At 42.7% G+C, this 16,979-nt stretch overlaps 1 protein-coding gene across 1 annotated transcript in view; it reads right to left on the bottom strand.

Annotated features, from left to right (window-relative positions):
• Window positions 1-319: 319 nt before the first annotated feature.
• ZDHHC8 (zDHHC palmitoyltransferase 8) overlaps window positions 320-16,979 on the bottom strand; it is a 122,609-nt gene continuing 105,949 nt past the window's right edge. The window contains exon 11 of the mRNA XM_077461717.1: window positions 320-2,335. Within this exon, the coding sequence (XP_077317843.1) occupies window positions 2,155-2,335 (181 nt within the window). The 3' untranslated portion in view covers window positions 320-2,154. The remainder of the gene's footprint in view (window positions 2,336-16,979) is intronic.

The following is a 16,979-nucleotide window of genomic DNA, read 5'->3' as shown; positions in this document are numbered from 1 at the left end:
AAAAAAAATTATGTAACAGCCGGAAAATAAAATATGAGCTACCAAGGAAAAATTGTGACAACTCTTTTCCAATTTTGTTTTTTTAATTTTCTTATCTACCTCAAAATAGTCCAATTTCAAAAATCTGTTACACCCTTATGAGGATAAGACAAACATAGTAAATGCAGAATATTTCCTTCATTAAAATAAATTAGGAAAAATGTCATGTAAAACAGAAGAGGGAAAAAAATGGAGCAAAGCATAATAACTAAGTCTCAGTTTTCATTTGATAACATGAACCAGGAAAAAAAAAAAAAAGAGAGAAACATGACATGAATGATTACTTGCTGCTATGTGCTATAGCTCCATTTATTTGCGCAACAAAGGGCAATATTACCCAGATGAAGCCCTAACCTTCTAAAAAAAATAAAAATAAATAAAAAAGAACATATTTTAGAATATCCATGTTGGTAGGGACACATGGCATACATTAAAATGTTTTTAAAAAGAGTAAATATAACAAATATGATTTCTGACCAATGTTCATAAATAGTTTATTAGGAGTATTTTTTTCATAGATCGGAAATTGAGGACTTCTCTTTCCAAATGGTACTTTGACTGTAAACCGTGCTTCAGCATATTTTTACTTCTGTTTGCTCTTCAAATTCTTCATCCTCTGTTACTTGGAAGTAACCACTGACCTTGTAAATCTCCTTGATAAATAGCAATATGGTAAAGATCTTTATGTTTGAGTGTTGCTCTGACTTATCAAGAATTTGATTCACTACATTGGCAAGTAGAGGAGCAGCCCACTACGAAAATTAGCATTCGCACAGCACCACGTTGCTTTACCCCTTGATTCAGAGGCGATGGTTAAGGCAGGATAACATCTGCATGTATTATAACACTGATGTACCACGGCAACAGAGCAAAAAAAAAAAAAACGAGAAAAAAAAAAAAAACACACACATACACTATGCACATACACGCACTCACACAAAATAACATGTTTGCAAGAGTTCATATATAAAATAAATGTAAAATTTACAAACTGCTCCTGAATAAAAAATATGCTGCAGTTTCACAGATTGTTTGTGTTGTATTTTCTTGCTCTAATACTTAAATATACAAATGAAACCCTCGTTACTGGCAATACATGACATAGGTAAACCATAAAAATTATCTGTAAAATATCTGTAAATAAACATTTACCAAAGTTTTATTTTTTGGGTGGACAGGTTGTACAAAAACAGACAAAGAATTATTATGGGATAATTTAGCCTCTGAATGCACAAAGTAATAATATGTTGCCATCATATTACTACTTTACGGTCAAAATGGCTACTGCCAATAGGTGCCTGTGGTTGGAATCATTTAAAGGAAGCACTACCAATGGCAGTTTGGCAGGGTAAGGTGATTATTATTCTCACCTGTGGCAGCATTACAATGATCCTCCTATCCCACGCACTGATGCAACATTTCGTTCTGTTAGCATGCCACTCTTATCACCTGTTTTTTCCTATAGAGGTCTTCAAGATATACAGTTACTGCAAGCATAGGATGCTGTAGGGTGAAGAGAACCAGAAAGCAACAGGCTTCAATTAGTAACTGGATGAAAATTGAGTGCACACTATTCTGCCAATCTTTGAGTGATATACCTTCCACAACAAAACAGTATATTTTACTGCATAATCCCCTGAAATAACAGATTTTCAAGCACATGCATTCATACACACACACCATGGTCAATATGTGAACAGAACACCCGGGGCAGTTTTTTTGTCTTGATCCACAGATTTTAGGAAATCTTTCATTAATGTTATTCTTTCACTCTGCTCCATTACTACAAGCCCTGCAAATCAGAAAAAAACTAAAATAACTTTAAATAAAAAAAATAAAATAGTTGTCCCACTCTTCTCACATCACAAGTTTAAAACATTTCTTCCATGTTTGACAGACACACGTACAATGGCTTAATTTTTCTTTTTTTCCTCCAAATATGACCAAAGTCTTCTTTTTAATAACCATTGTTTTCATAATCTGAGGTCCTTCATCAGTCACATTTAAAGCTCCCATTGACCGTTTAAGAATGCTCTCCTTCGTTAAAAGTCTTCAGAACGGTCAGAAAATATGCGTTGTATAATAATAGTTTATCACCTTCAGGCATGTCAAGTGCTACACGGATATTTCATATGTAGTGCCTCCAACTCCTGTTACCTTCTTAACACTAGAATGCCTGGAAGGACTCACTGTGTTGGTGCTTTGTGAGCTTGACGTGGATCCCAGCCGACATTCAGGCCTTGATAATCCCTTTGGCTGTCCATTTATCTTATTATGAGGCATCTTCAGGTCCTCCCTAGAGAGAGGAGAAGATTAAATAGTATTTATTCAAATAAGGAAAATGACTACAACTTTCCACTTTTTTCCATGCAAAATACCTAAATCAGGAAAATAAACTTTTACAAGGATATACATTCATATTGATTAGCAAACATGTGCCTGGTCACATTAAATGTTTTTGGCCTCAGACTATTTCATTAAACACTCGTATGCACCACTTTCTAATCATAAAATAGCTTAGCCAAACGCCCATTATTTGGTCAAGTGTGCCAACTTGAGTCATCTATTATGGTGGGTAGAAAAAACATATGTCAAGGGTGAATCAGGTAAGTGAAGTCAGGAAGGGAGAAAGACACACATGAACTGCAGCTGCTTATGAACTGTGGATGAAAGAAAAGGAGGAAGACAAGCAACTGATTGTGGACCAGAGGTGGGTGCAAGAGAAGGCAAAACAACAACCAATTGGGGACAAGGAAGAGAAAAGATGAAAAGAGAAGAGCTGCAGTGGACTGATTATCTTTAAAAAAAGAAAAAGGAAGTAGTAGAGCATGGGCTGAAAAACAACCAGACACAGTGAGGAGAGGGAGAGTGGAATCGGGCCATAGACAGATAAAATAGGAAGGTGGTGTCTGAGCATGACCATTAGAGGTGAGGGCATACACGAAGAGGATTGTTGCTGGGGGTAGGCAAACACAGTGGTAGCCAATCATGGACAGGGATGAGAAGAGGCTGAGCAAGACCTGGCCCTTGTAGAGGAGTGAAGTAGAGAGAGAAGTGACAGCTAAATGCAGCTCACTAGGAGAGAATGCCGAGCAGGGGCAGTTCATGGGCCAATGAGAAAGGGCAGGGAGGGAGCTAAACATTATTTAGGTGAAGGGACAAGAGTACAAACCAAATTGAGATACACAGATTGAGTAGATAGATTGGGGGCTTATCCTAAATCAAAAAGAGAGGGGGGTGGCAGCTGATTGTAGATTTTTAGCAGAGTAAGCAATGCAGGAGTCAGATCTAGGGGATGTGCTGAACGAGAAGTTGATCATGGCTAGGGGGTGTAGTTTACCAAATCCCATAGCATTCTTCATCCCCCCATCTACATATTTCAGTGCCCCTTTATGCTCCAAGGTAAGACAGGGTATATTCAGCTAACCAAAGTGTTAAATCGAAATTGTGGCATAGATGCAAACTTTGTTCATCTGCCCAAGTAAAAACTGAATTTATACAATGGCATGCTGTGGTGTTCCATGATATAGTCTAAAGGAGTACAGAAACTTCACTCAGGGTTGGTTCACTCTTGTGCAGACAGCTGCGCGTTTCTGTACAATGGCTGTGTCCAGTTCACACTTCCACACTCCGGGGCAGAGGCGTGTGGGAAACTGCAATACATTTGCATTTTTCTGCATCGCTCTGCAGCTGCATACGTCTCCCTGTGTTTCTATGCACAGCAGATGAGCTGCAGTGCATATAAATAAATGGAATGCCAAGTTTAGAAAAAAAGGGGGGAAACAGTCCTGTGTTGTAAAAATGCAAGGCACCATCCCCCAATCATTGGCCGAAAAGAAAAAACTGAATAGGGTATTGTATACCCTCCCAAAAATTGTATGAATATTCCCCTCAATTAACCAATCATGTGAAAAGCAAATTTCTGTTAACTCTGAATACCCAAACATCTGCAGAGATGTCTGACAAAAACGGACAACTGAAGTGAATATTTGCACAATTATTTGATCGATGATCCACAATTTTTTTTAGTCTATCGGCCCAAGCATCTTTCAATTCTGTCTGCAATTGCAACCAATAGCCATTGTGTTTGGGATATTCACATCCCACACACTAAGCTAAATGAGTGATGCGATTGATAAACTTGAGCACAAATTTGAGAACCAATACAGTAAAGGAGACCTTTCTCAACCCTGACAAATCTACACTTAATACTTCAAATTAAAACGTGAAATGTAGTATGCCGATGCCGTCAAACAGTCAGACAAATTGCCAACTGTAAATTATCTCCAATGTTCTTTGCTTGGGAAATGCCACAGCATTATGTAACTCTGTCTTTGATATGGACAAAAGGGGCAAATACTCTAAATACAATCTTTTAAAAATGCCACAGTAAATGTTGGTATTACTAGTTCTATATGTGCATAGATATACAATGGACATATAACATCTACACAACCCTGTTAAAATGTCAGATTTCTGTGACGTAAAAAAATTAGACAAAGATAAATCATTTTAGAACTTTTTCCACATTTGATGTAACCAAAAACTTAAATAATGTGGCTGCATAAGCATGCACACCTGCTTATAACTGGGCATGTAGCCGTGTTCAGAATTAAGCAATCACATTTAAACTCATGTTAAATAGGAGTCCGTACACACATGCCATCATTTAAAGTGCCTCCGATTAACCACAAATAAAGTTCAGCTGTTCCAGTAGGTCTTTCCTAACATTTTCTTAGTCACATCCTACAGCAAAAGCCACGGTCCACAGAGAGCTTCAAAAACAACAGAGGAATCTCATTGTTAAAAGGTATCGGTCAGGAGAAGGGTACAAAAGAATTTCCAAGCATTAGATATAGCATGGAACACAGTAAAGACTGTCATCAAGTGGTGAAAATATGGCAGTGACATTACCAAGAACTGGACATCCCTCCAAAATTGATGAAGATGAGAAGAAAACTGGTCAGGGATCCTGCCAAGAGGCCTACAGCAACATTAAAGGAGCTGCAGGAATACGTGGCAAGTACTAGCTATGCGGAACATGTGACAACAATCTCCCGTATTCTTCATATGTCTGGGCTATGGGGTAGAGTGGCAAGATGGAAGCCTTTTCTTATGAAGAAAAACATCCAAGCCCAGCTAAATTTTGCAAAAACACATCTGAAGCCTCCTAAATATTAGCACAAAAACTTCAGGGCAGACCCGAATCTCATTGAAAATCTGTGGGGAGATCTGAAGAGGGCTGTGAACAGGAGATACCCTCGCAATCTGACAGATTTTAAAAGTAGGCAAATATTGCCAAGTCAAGATGTGCCATGGATTCATCCCCAAAAGAGTGCTGTTATAAAATCAAAAGATGCTTCAAAAAAGTATTCGTTTAAAAGGGGTGTTCCGGCCACAGCTACAAACACTGCAGCTGCTGACTTTTAATAAGCACACTTACCTGTCCAGCGAGCCCGCGATGTATGCTGCCCCGAGGCCGATCCGTCCATTGGCTGCCGGTGCCTCCATCCTAACTAAGGGACACAAGCAGTGGAGCCTTGCGGCTTCACTGCCCGTTTCCTACTGCTCATGTATGAGCCGCACGGCCCTTTGTGAATGGCCCGTTGTTTCCTGGGACACACACATGTCCCAGAAGGCAACGGGGCTGCTCGCCAAGGAGGAGACATTGAAGAAACAGCGCAGTGGAATAGGAAGAGGCAGATTAGGAAGACTGCGTAGCAACAAGGGTTTCTGGTGAGTAAAACTTTTTTTTTTCTCTTTTTTTTTTATTTTATTTTTTTTAAGAATGATGATGTATTTTTTTTTTTTTTTTTTAGGGTGGCCCTCCACTTTAAGGGTGTGTACACACACACTTAAACTAATTATGCACCCTTATGCAACCATATTATTTTAGTTTTTCATTTCCCTACACCTAAAAGATTTCAGTTTGTTGTTCAACAGTTGAACAGTTTATAGGTAACACTAAGGCCGGGTTCACACTATACTCGCTATACTCGCTCTGTCAGACGCGAGTAGAGGAGAGCCGATCCGCTGCTCCTGACAAGGGGGGTCTGTGCTGATCGATTATCAGCACAGCCCCCCCTAGGATGCCCACACTGGACCACCAGGGATGCCACCAGACCACCAGGGAAAAGGTAATCCTCCCTAGACCACCGGGAATGCCAGTCAGCACAATGGATGCCAATCAGTGCCCAACTGATTGGCATCTATTAGTACAGTATAACACCAATGCCGCCTATGAGTGCCCACCTGTGCCACCTATGAGTGCCCACCTGTGCCGCCTATCAGTGCCCACCCATGCCCATCTGTGCCGCCCATCCATGCCCATCTATGCCGCCCATCCATGCCCATCTGTGCCGCCCATCCATGCCAATCCGTGCCGCCCATCCATGCCAATCCGTGCCGCCCATCCATGCCAATCCGTGCCGCCCATCCATGCCAATCCGTGCCGCCCATCCATGCCAATCCGTGCCAGCTATCAGTGCCAATTTGTGCCGCCCATCAATGCCACCTCATCAGTGCCATTTCATTGGTGCCCATCATTGCCGCCTTATCAGTGCCCATCAGTGTAGCCCCATCAGTGCCCATCAGTGAAGGAGAAAACGTACTTATTTACAAAGTTTTGAAACTGAAACAAAAAAAACATTTTTTTTTTCAAAATTTTCGGTATTTTTTTATTTGTAGCGCAAAAAATTAAAACCGTAGAGGTGATCAAATACCACCAAAAGAAAGCGCTATTTGTGGGAAAAAAATGATAAAAATTTCATTTGGGTACAGTGAAAGCTCAAAATTGGTCTGGGCAGGAAGGTGTTTAAGTGCCCTGTATTGAAGTGGTTAAATAACAAACATGTTATACCTACCTGCTTTGTGCAGTGGTTTTGTACAGAGCAACCCAGATCCTCCTCTTCCCGGGTCCCTCATGCTATGGGGGGTACCCAAGCCACTACTGTGTGTCCATTCAGACACAGGGTCATGGCTCGGCCTTGCCCCCTCTCTCTCATTGGCTCACCTACTTTGACAGCAGAGGGAGCCAATGGTGCCCGCTGCTGTGTCTTAGCCAATGAGCAGGGACAGGCCGAGACTCTTGTGCAACATTGCTGGATCAAGATGGGGCTCAGGTAAATATTAGGGGGGCTGAGGGGGCTTGCTGCACACAGACTTTTTTTATTTAAATGCATAAAATGCATTAAGATAAAAAAAACCTTTGGCCTTAGAACCACTTTAACCACTTGAGACCCGCGCTATAGCCGAATGACGGCTACAGCGCGGATCTCCTTTTCCGGGACTACGTCTATTGACGTAGTCCCGTGCACGAGCGGCCTGCACGCCCCCTGAGGGGCGCGCGCGGCGCGCTCTGTGATCGGCGAGTCTACGAGACTCGCCTGATCACCGATCCGTGCAAGGGATCGATCGCCGACCCCTTATCACTTGATCAGCTGTCAGCCAATGACAGCTGATCATGTGATATAACGGAGCCGGTAATCGGCTATTATTCCTCCTCGCGCTTTCAGCAAAAAAAAAAAGCCGATCACCGGCGGCCGTGATCGGGACATCAGTCCTGATCACGGCCAGCCCTGCCAGTGCCCACCTGCCCCCTGCTTTGCCTGCCTAAATAAAAAATGTGTCCCCCCTGTCAGTGCCACCCAGCAGTGCCCACAGTGCCACCCAGCAGTGCCCACAGTGCCACCCAGCAGTGCCCACAGTCTGCCTAAACAAAGGTGCTGCACCCCAGTGCCACATATCCGTGCCCAGCAGTGCCGCCCATCAGTGCCACCTATCAGTGTCATCAGTGGTACCTATCAGTGCCCCTTAGTGCCACCCATCTGTGCCACCCATCCGTGCCATCTTATCTGTGCCCGTCTTTGCCCATCAGTGCCGCTTTATCTGTGCCCATCGGTGCCGCCTTATCTGTGCCTATTAGTGCCGCCTTAACTATGCCTATCAGTGCCCACCAGCGCAGCCTATCAGTGCCGCCTCATCAGCGCACTTCAATGAAGGAGAAAAATGACCTGTTTGCAAAATTTTATAACAAACTATTAAACATGATTTTTTTTTGCATTTTTTGTTTGCTTAGCAAAAAATAAAACTCCCAGCTGTGATTAAATACCACCAAAAGAAAGCTCTATTTGTGGGGAAAAAAAATGATAAAAATTAATTTGGGTACAGTGTTGTATGCCCGCGCAATTGTCATTCAAAGTGCATCAGCGCTGAAAGCTGAAAATTGGTCTGGGACTGAGGGGGGCTTAAGTGCCCAGTAAGCAAGTGGTTAATATATGTGCAAGCAGCTTTGGATGGATGCTCTTCACTAAATAGCTTTGTTTCTCAACATCCACGTGAGTTCAGGGTAACAGAAATCTGCACCGACAGAAACAGAGGATGCTGTTGCTAAAAACACTAGTTGCCTTTTGTACTAATTACTGGATCACTGCTAAAACACATGCAGTGAACAAACTCAGAATAATTCATCTGAACATTTACAATGCCCTACATCATTTAACAATAGTTAGATTTTTTTGGTTTGAAAAGGAAAACGCTATTCAGGCCATGTGTAGATTTCACAACGTACAGAATGTAGGCAATGGATGTGTTACTGGTGTCTTGGGGATTTTCTACAGCTCATTGCCTTTGGATCCCCACAGACTGTTTATTATGACATCATTCTTAATTGGACCAAGCTGGCCAACTTTTACTCAAAAGATAAATGCAACTCTCCTAATGGGGACATTTACAAACAAGCAATGCTTTTTTTCATCGTTTTGTCTTCACATAAGCATTTTGTTAGCCAACATATGTAGGACTGCCACTCCTGGCAGGCTAAAAATGCTACTTGCCTGACTGCTTCTGGATTCAAAATAGAACAAGTATGCAGTAAAATATGCAAAACTCCTGAGTTGCATGTATTTTTGTGCTCAGTGTCACAGAGAGCACGGATGATGTGGGAATGGCATCACAGCCAGGGAACTAGCATAAAAAGGTTTATAATTGCAGTTTGCATATTTGCTCAATACATGTCTCTTAACTTGTGCCACCGTTTACAAAGGCTGTTCTTTGCCGATGCAGACAAAGCAAAAAGAAACACTAATACCAGCCCCCGCAGCTGCTAAAATGTACATTTCCTTTGCTCCCAGGCTGATCTGCAGTTTTTTTTTTTTGCGTTTATATTACTTGTACAGGGGACTGACTAAGAAATGAGGTTGAGTCTCTACAGTAATAGAATGTGTTAATAGATGCTTAAATTACTGACCATGGATGCAAATCTTTCTATTTTTGGTTTAAAGATCCGAAATGTACTGATCTTTATTCACGGTGTACACTGACTCATAGAAAACAAAGCAAGTTCAGATACATAAAAACAAGCAAAACACTGTACTGATAAAAATGCTGTTTTTTTTTTTGCAGCTGTGAGCAAGGACCCCAAAATGTTAATTTTGTAGGGATGCGACATTGCAAAAAACGATAGATATATAAACACATGATGTGAGAACATTTTGTTACTACAAAAACAGGATGTTCAAACTAAAATAAATTAATCTCCAAGCATATGAATACTTTCATATGAGTATGGTCCATTCCCTTAAAAGGGGTTGTAAACCCTCATGGTCTTTCACCTTAATGCATTCTATGAATCATGGTGAAAAACATCCTTTGATGCAGCAGCTCCCCAGAGCCCTCGTTTTACTTACCTGAACTCGGTCTTTCCAGCGATGGGGAAAAGCACATGAGCTTCAGCTGCTGTCTCTGGTCCTGATTGGATAGATTGATAGCAGCGCAGCCATTGGCTCCTGCTACTGTCAATCAAATCTAATGACGCAGGAGCTGGGAGGCTGGACCAAGTCCTGCTGTCTGTGTAAATGGATGCAGCAGCAGGACACAGGAGCGTGCCCTGCGGCAGAGTGGCTCTCCAATGGGGCACTCGAGAAGTGGAGGAGCCAGGAGCATCATGAGGGACCCCAGAAGAGGAGGATCAGGACCACTCTGTGCAAAACCAATTGGCATGTTTGTTTTTTGATTTCTTTATGCTTTCAAACGTCACTAAACCCACATCATAAAAAAACTATCAATAAATGCTGTATTATATATGTGGCGCATGCTCGGTCACTATGAGATTTGTTTTCTTTATTCTGCAAAAAACCTGGTTGAACTTGCTGTCTTCTATCTCCACTTTCTGTTGGCACTTCTGGTGGCAATTATGCACATACCCAGTGCGTTTTTATGTGGCGCATGTCCTCCCTATCACATCTGTGCAGCCCATGTGACTACAGAGTCACACGTGTGGGCTTATACACAGTGGTAAATGATGGACCACTCCCTCCCTCATCCATGCCCACTAACCAGCTAGACACAATGAGGGTGGGATATTACATGTAGATTAATGGAGGCTTAGCCTCCCTCTTATGCTAAGATACAGGCTGGAGTAAAGGGGATGACAACCTGTGACTGGCAGAAATCCACTCACACTATGTTATTTCCACAAAATAATAAAGATTTGGTTTGACATATTTATTTGTATGCCAATTTAAAACATTTTGATATTTATTTTTACTCTGTATTTCAAGGGCTGTTTTTTTTTTTCATTTTGAACATGTGACTAGCAGTAGATGACTAGAAGCTCCTCCTGCTTATGTTTACCTGCAGACAAGCTGGGAAAGATCTGGGTCGCGTGACAGCAGTTTGTTAGGTTTAGTTTATTTTAATTTAAAAAAAAATCTAAATACCCTTTTTTTTTTTTTTTTATTAAAATAAATTACAGTGCCATGATCCACATACAGAAAGAGAAGGGACAATGTCTCAATAACTCCCCAGCCTACTCCGCATAGTGAGAAGAACTTCAGTTTTGTTTTTGTTTTTCCCAGAAAAGAGAACGTAAAAAGCGAAACACAATTTTTTGTAAGTAAATAGGAACAGGTCACAAATATAAAGCAGGTATTATCCCAATTTGTCTGGAACACTGGAAATACATCTTCAGCTAAATTGTCAATTAAATTGCATATAGGGGCATATCTTCCAATGACATGGATGTGCAGTTAACATTGCAGGAGCACAGGGGAGTGTGGGCTGCTGCAGGAGTGGAGGTTCAGGCAAGTAAACTGGCTTTTTATGCCCCTTAGACCTCACTTATTTCACTCTTGTAGCATGGGCACAGCCCACTATGGGGAGGGGGGATTTTTACTTTGCCTGGAGTTGGGCTTTAACCACCTTCAGACCGGACCATTTTGCTGGTAAATGACCAGAGGTCTTTTTACAATTTGGCACTGCGCTGCTTTAACTGGTAATTGCGCGGTCATGCAATGTTGTACCCAAACAAAATTTGCGTCCTTTTCTTCCCACAAATAGAGCTTTCTTTTGATGGTATTTGATTGCCTCTGCGATTTTTATTTTTTGCGATATAAACGTAAAAAGACCGCAAATTTTGAAAAAAAAATGATATTTTCTACTTTTTGTTATTAGAAAAATCCAATAAACTCAATTTTAGTCATACATTTAGGCCAAAATGTATTCAGCCACATGTCTTTGGTAAAAAAAAGTCAATAATTGTATATTTATTGGTTTGCGCAAAAGTTGTCACATCTACAAACTAAGGTACGTTTTCTGGAATTTACGCAGCTTTTAGTTTACGACTGCCTATCTCATTTCTTGAGGTGCTAAAATGGCAGGGCAGTACAAAACCCCCCCAAATGACCCCATTTTGGAAAGTAGACACCCTAAGGAAATTGATAAGTGGCATGTTGAGCCCATTGAATATTTTTTTTTTTTTTTTTTACACAAAGTTGTCACTAAATGATATATTGCTCACACATGCTATGGGCATATGTGAAATGACACCCCAAAATAAATTCTGCTGCTTCTCCTGAGTACGGGGATACCACATATGTGGGACTTTTTGGGAGCCTAGCCGCGTACGGGGCCCCGAAAACCAAGCACCGCCTTCAGGCTTTCTAAGGGCGTTACAGTTTTGAAGGCCATAAAATGCCAAGATGGCACAAACCCCCCCCAAATGACCCCATTTTGGAAAGTAGACACCCCTAAATTTAGGGGTACACTAGTGAGACTAGGTAATAAATGGCGGGTGCCCTGAAACTATAAAAAAAATAACTAACCAACCAGCCTCACCTGTAACAGTTATATGGTGATCACTGGTGAAAGGGTTAACTAGGGGGCAATCAGGCGGCTTTATGCGGTAGTATATGGGGGTCCCTGGCGCTATAAAAAGCTGCGGCGAACCTAAATACCTACCTGCCTAACAAGCGTCACCTGTGACACTAATACAGTGATCAGAAAAACGATCGCTTATTAGGCTGGGTTCACACTGGAGCGATGCGGGAACGCCACAAATCCGCGGCGGGTTCCTGCATCACATGCCTCCCGGCGGCAGTTCACACTGCCCTATGCGAACTGCTGGGAGTGTCAGTGAAATGTTAATGACACCCCCAGATCAGTTCGCATATCGCAGTGCGATCTGCAAACTCGGATCGCATGGTGTGAACACCCATGCGATCCGATTCTGCTGCGGACCAAAAAAAGGGTCCCGTGCGAGTTTGCGGCGGGTGCGGCGGGTGCGACACGAATTCAGCCATACTATCTGTATGGCTGAACTCGAATCGCACAGAGATCGGATGTGATTTGCACTGCAGTGCGGTGCGAATCACATCCGTTCTCATAAACCGCTGCAATGTGAACCCAGCCTTAGTGACACTGGCGACGGGGGGTGATCACGGGGTTAAACCTTTATTGGGGGGGTTAGGGGGGTACCTTAGAACTAAAGGGGGCTAACCCTAACTGCCCTAACAGTTATTACAGTCACAAATGACACCCGCCGGGTGATCAGGGGGTTAAACCTTTATTAGGTAATAAATGGCGGGTGCCCTGAAACTATAAAAAAATAACTAACCAACCAGCGTCACCTGTAACAGTTATATGGTGATCACTGGTGAAAGGGTTAACTAGGGGGCAATCAGGGGGCTTTATGCGGTAGTATATGGGGGTCCCTGGCGCTATAAAAAGCTGCGGCGAACCTAAATACCTACCTGCCTAACAAGCGTCACCTGTGACACTAATACAGCGATCAGAAAAACGATCGCTTATTAGGCTGGGTTCACACTGGAGCGATGCGGGAACGCCATGAATCCGCGGCGGGTTCCCGCATCACATGCCTCCCGGCGGCAGTTCACACTGCCCTATGCGAACTGCTGGGAGTGTCAGTGAAATGTTGACACCCCCAGATCAGTTCGCATATCGCAGTGCGATCTGCAAACTCGGATCGCATGGTGTGAACACCCATGCGATCCGATTCTGCTGCGGGCAAAAAAAGGGTCCCGTGCGAATTTGCGGCGGGTGCGACACGAATTCAGCCATACTATCTGTATGGCTGAACTCGAATCGCACAGAGATCGGATGTGATTTGCACTGCAGTGCGGTGCGAATCACATTCGTTCTCATAAACCGCTGCAATGTGAACCCAGCCTTAGTGACACTGGCGACGGGGGGTGATCACGGGGTTAAACCTTTATTGGGGGGGTTAGGGGGGCACATTAGAACTAAAAGGGGGCTAACCCTAACTGCCCTAACAGTTACTACAGTCACAAATGACACCAATGCAAAAAAAAAAAAAAAAACAATTGGTGTCACTGTGACTGGGGGGGCAGGGGTAATTGGGGGGTGATCGGGGGTAAAGGGGGGGTGTGAGTGTGCCTGGCATGTTCTACTGTATGTGGGGTGTGTTGGTGCAACTCACCGAACCTCTCTCCTCGGTGCCGGAACGAAAACTACCGACACAGAGGAGAGAATACATCACTTCCTCTCCTGTGTTTACATTACAGGAGAGGAAGTGATGTCACCGGACATTTTCATTCGCCGGGAGCGATCGAGAGGGGGTGGCCATGAATGAATGGCCGTCCCCTCGTCCGGGATCGCTCCCGAACGAATACCGACCGCCGCAGGCACCGGGCGGGGGGCCCGATCGGGCCCCCGACCGGCGGGCAGGCAAGGACGTACATGTAAGCCCTTATGCCTGCCCGTGCCATTCTGCCGACGTACATCGGCGTGCGGCGGTCGGCAAGTGGTTAAAGAAGTTTTTTTTTTTTTTTTAAACCTTAATGTCTTCTCTGCATTAAAGTGTTACTAAACCCAGAACCTGTAGTCACACTAACTGGACTCCCACGGGACATGGAAATTTAATTACTTTAATAAATATAAACTGATAAATCCCTTTTCTCATCAGCAGTATATAGCAGTCTTTCGACCTGTATCAGTTCCTAGTAAAGCTTGTAGGAGGAATTTTCATTCTCCCCTGATCTTTTGTCTGGACAGTGCTGATTGGCCCTGTGCTGATTACATGCACTCTCCCAGGAAAAAAAAAACTCCCCTCTCGCAATACCCACCAAACTGAGCATGTACAGTCTGTCCCCTGGCTCTGTAAATATCGGGTTCTCTTTTGGAGACAGTGAAAGAGGAGGAGGAGGATTAGAGAGACAGGATCAAACAGCCTTTATACACAATGCAAATGATTAACCCTTTAGCTTTCACAGTGAGTATAACAAGCATACTTTACTGCATAGATTTTACTGTTGTGAGTTTAGTAACACTTTTAGGTAAAAGAAAACTTGAGTGCAACTAATTCCCGATCCCCCTTATACTTACACCTAAGCCCAATCTCGATCCAGCTCTGCACAAGAGAGCAGCAGCTCTCTCCTTCCTCACTGGCTCCTGCTGCTGTCAATCACAGCCAGTGAGAAGGGAGGGGGGCGGGGCCGAGCATCACTTTGTGGCTATGGGCACAAGTGAGCCCACACAAAATTTGCGCATAGCAAGCGGCTTGCTATGGTGCGCACTCAATGGTGGGGGGGGGGGGGGGGGATCCCAAGAGGAGGAGGTGCAGGAGAAGGAGGATCAGGGCTCTGTGCAAAACCACTGGGGGTTTACAATCACTGTGTTTTTGATGCTCTCAACCATTTTCATAATTTTCCATTCCTCTGACAGCATATCACTGGACAGGTTGTGAGAGGAAATATCCCAAATAGCAATCTAAACATGACAGAAAATCTAACCCTTTGACCAGGTTATTCAAAACAAAATGATAAATTGAAATTGGTCTATTTGGTATAAGTGGAAGATACATGCATCACATTTTTAAATAATGTAGTTCTAGAAAATGTGATAAGGCACCACCTAGCGCATTCCCATAAATGATGTACTTAGTTACAAAGAATAGTCACATAAATACGTAAAAAAAATTAAATAAATAACATACCTATTCCTTCCCATTAAAAACAGGACTATGTTGTTCAAGTTTGCTAACAGACTCTAGTCAGTCACCCCTTTAGATTCTATCCACCCAAAGGGAGAGACTGCACAGCAACAGTTATTCTACAAAAATAAATCTAAACATGGTAAAACACATGCAAAAAAAACCCCAAAAAAACAAAACGATCTTTTCTCAGCATTACAAACAGTTTTACGAGACATGTACTAAAAGAAATATGCAACTTACCTACCTACCTGGCTGTCATTCTAATGCAATACTTTTGATTTTTTTTTTCTGATTCATTGACCTGGAAGAAGTATGCAAAGCAGGAGCTCTGACTTCCCATGCAAGCTTGTTCTGTGTAGGTGACTCAAGACTACTAAAGCTAAAAGGGCATGAAATTGGTATTTTCCAAAATGAAATCAGCAATAGTAACATACTTTTTCTTCTCAGCACAGGTTTCATTTGACCCCAATCCACCAATTACCGGTACCTTATTTATAACACAGCAATTGTAAAGGTTTCAAGGTGACTGCATAAAATTAAAATTGCTGACATATTTTGGTTCTTAATAATTTGGCCTAGACTGCCTCACGTGACACAAAGCCGTGAATAACGTTTGCATTTTTTTAAAGGATAAAAAAAAAAAAGTTTTGGCTTTACGAATATAAAATTGATTGACATCATGCAGCAGACAAGGAAGGAAAAGGCTAAACTTAAAATTTTAAAGGGGATGCACCCCAATTCAAAAAAGGGCAAAGGGATGAACAGAGATCAATATCCATAACCCTTCTGCTGGAAAATCTTTAACATGTTATCAGCAGGAGTGCCATCAAGCATTTCAGGTCCGTAAACTGGGCAAATCAAAATTGTGGCGCTCAACTATATTTTCTGAGATTACACTCATGTTTTTTTATTCCAATAAAACTGAAGGCTAGATTCACATCTATGCAGCTCTGTGAGCTGCGTTTGGGTAGGCACAGCAGCTCATTCCTTTGAATGGGTTACTGTGCCTGTGTTTCATGTAAGAAAAACATTCCTGCACCTTTTTTAAAACGCAGCCGGAAGGACTATGATTTCCAGAAACTGAAAACTTGCTGCCAGTTCAGATACTTGGTAGACCCGCAAATCTGCAAAGCAGCAGTGCAGTTTGGCTGTGGGTGGTTGCAGGCGCAGGAACAAATGTGATTTACCCACTGTCCTGCACCTGTAACCACCCGCACAAGTGTGAATCTAGCCTAAGGCAGAAATTTTAAAAGGTTCGCTCTCCTGCCTCCTCCATCCTCTCTCAAAAAACGTTCTGGCTCTGGCCTAGGTCAAAAAGATGTCATTGGCCCCCTGCATGCACAGAGGCGCGGCGGACATCTCTGCAAGGTCCCATAGACCTGGAAGAGCCTCACGACACGTTTGTACATGTGTTGGATCTTATTTAAAAAATGGCAGTGCTGGAGGGCCAAAGGGAGAGTTTTTGTTTCAAGCAAGACAACGCTGGACTCCATAGTCCAGCAAGTATGGGTTTTTGTTTTTTATTTTAAGACAGGGAGAAGAGTTAGGGACTTTTTTTTTAAGGTTGGTAAGACAAAGTCAAGTTTAACTGTAAAACATTTTGTAGGTTACGACGGTCATCAAGTACACCTTATGAAGACCCCAGGTCTGAAACATTGTGCTTAAAAACTGTAGTATGGCAATAAAATAA

Source organism: Lithobates pipiens, unplaced genomic scaffold, assembly GCF_037356315.1.
Source record: "Lithobates pipiens isolate NorthernLeopardFrog02 unplaced genomic scaffold, aLitPip1_a1.2 Scaffold_3, whole genome shotgun sequence".
Lineage (NCBI taxonomy): Eukaryota > Metazoa > Chordata > Amphibia > Anura > Ranidae > Lithobates > Lithobates pipiens.
Note: the sequence above shows the minus strand (reverse complement) of the source record. Positions and strands in the feature narration are given on the sequence as shown.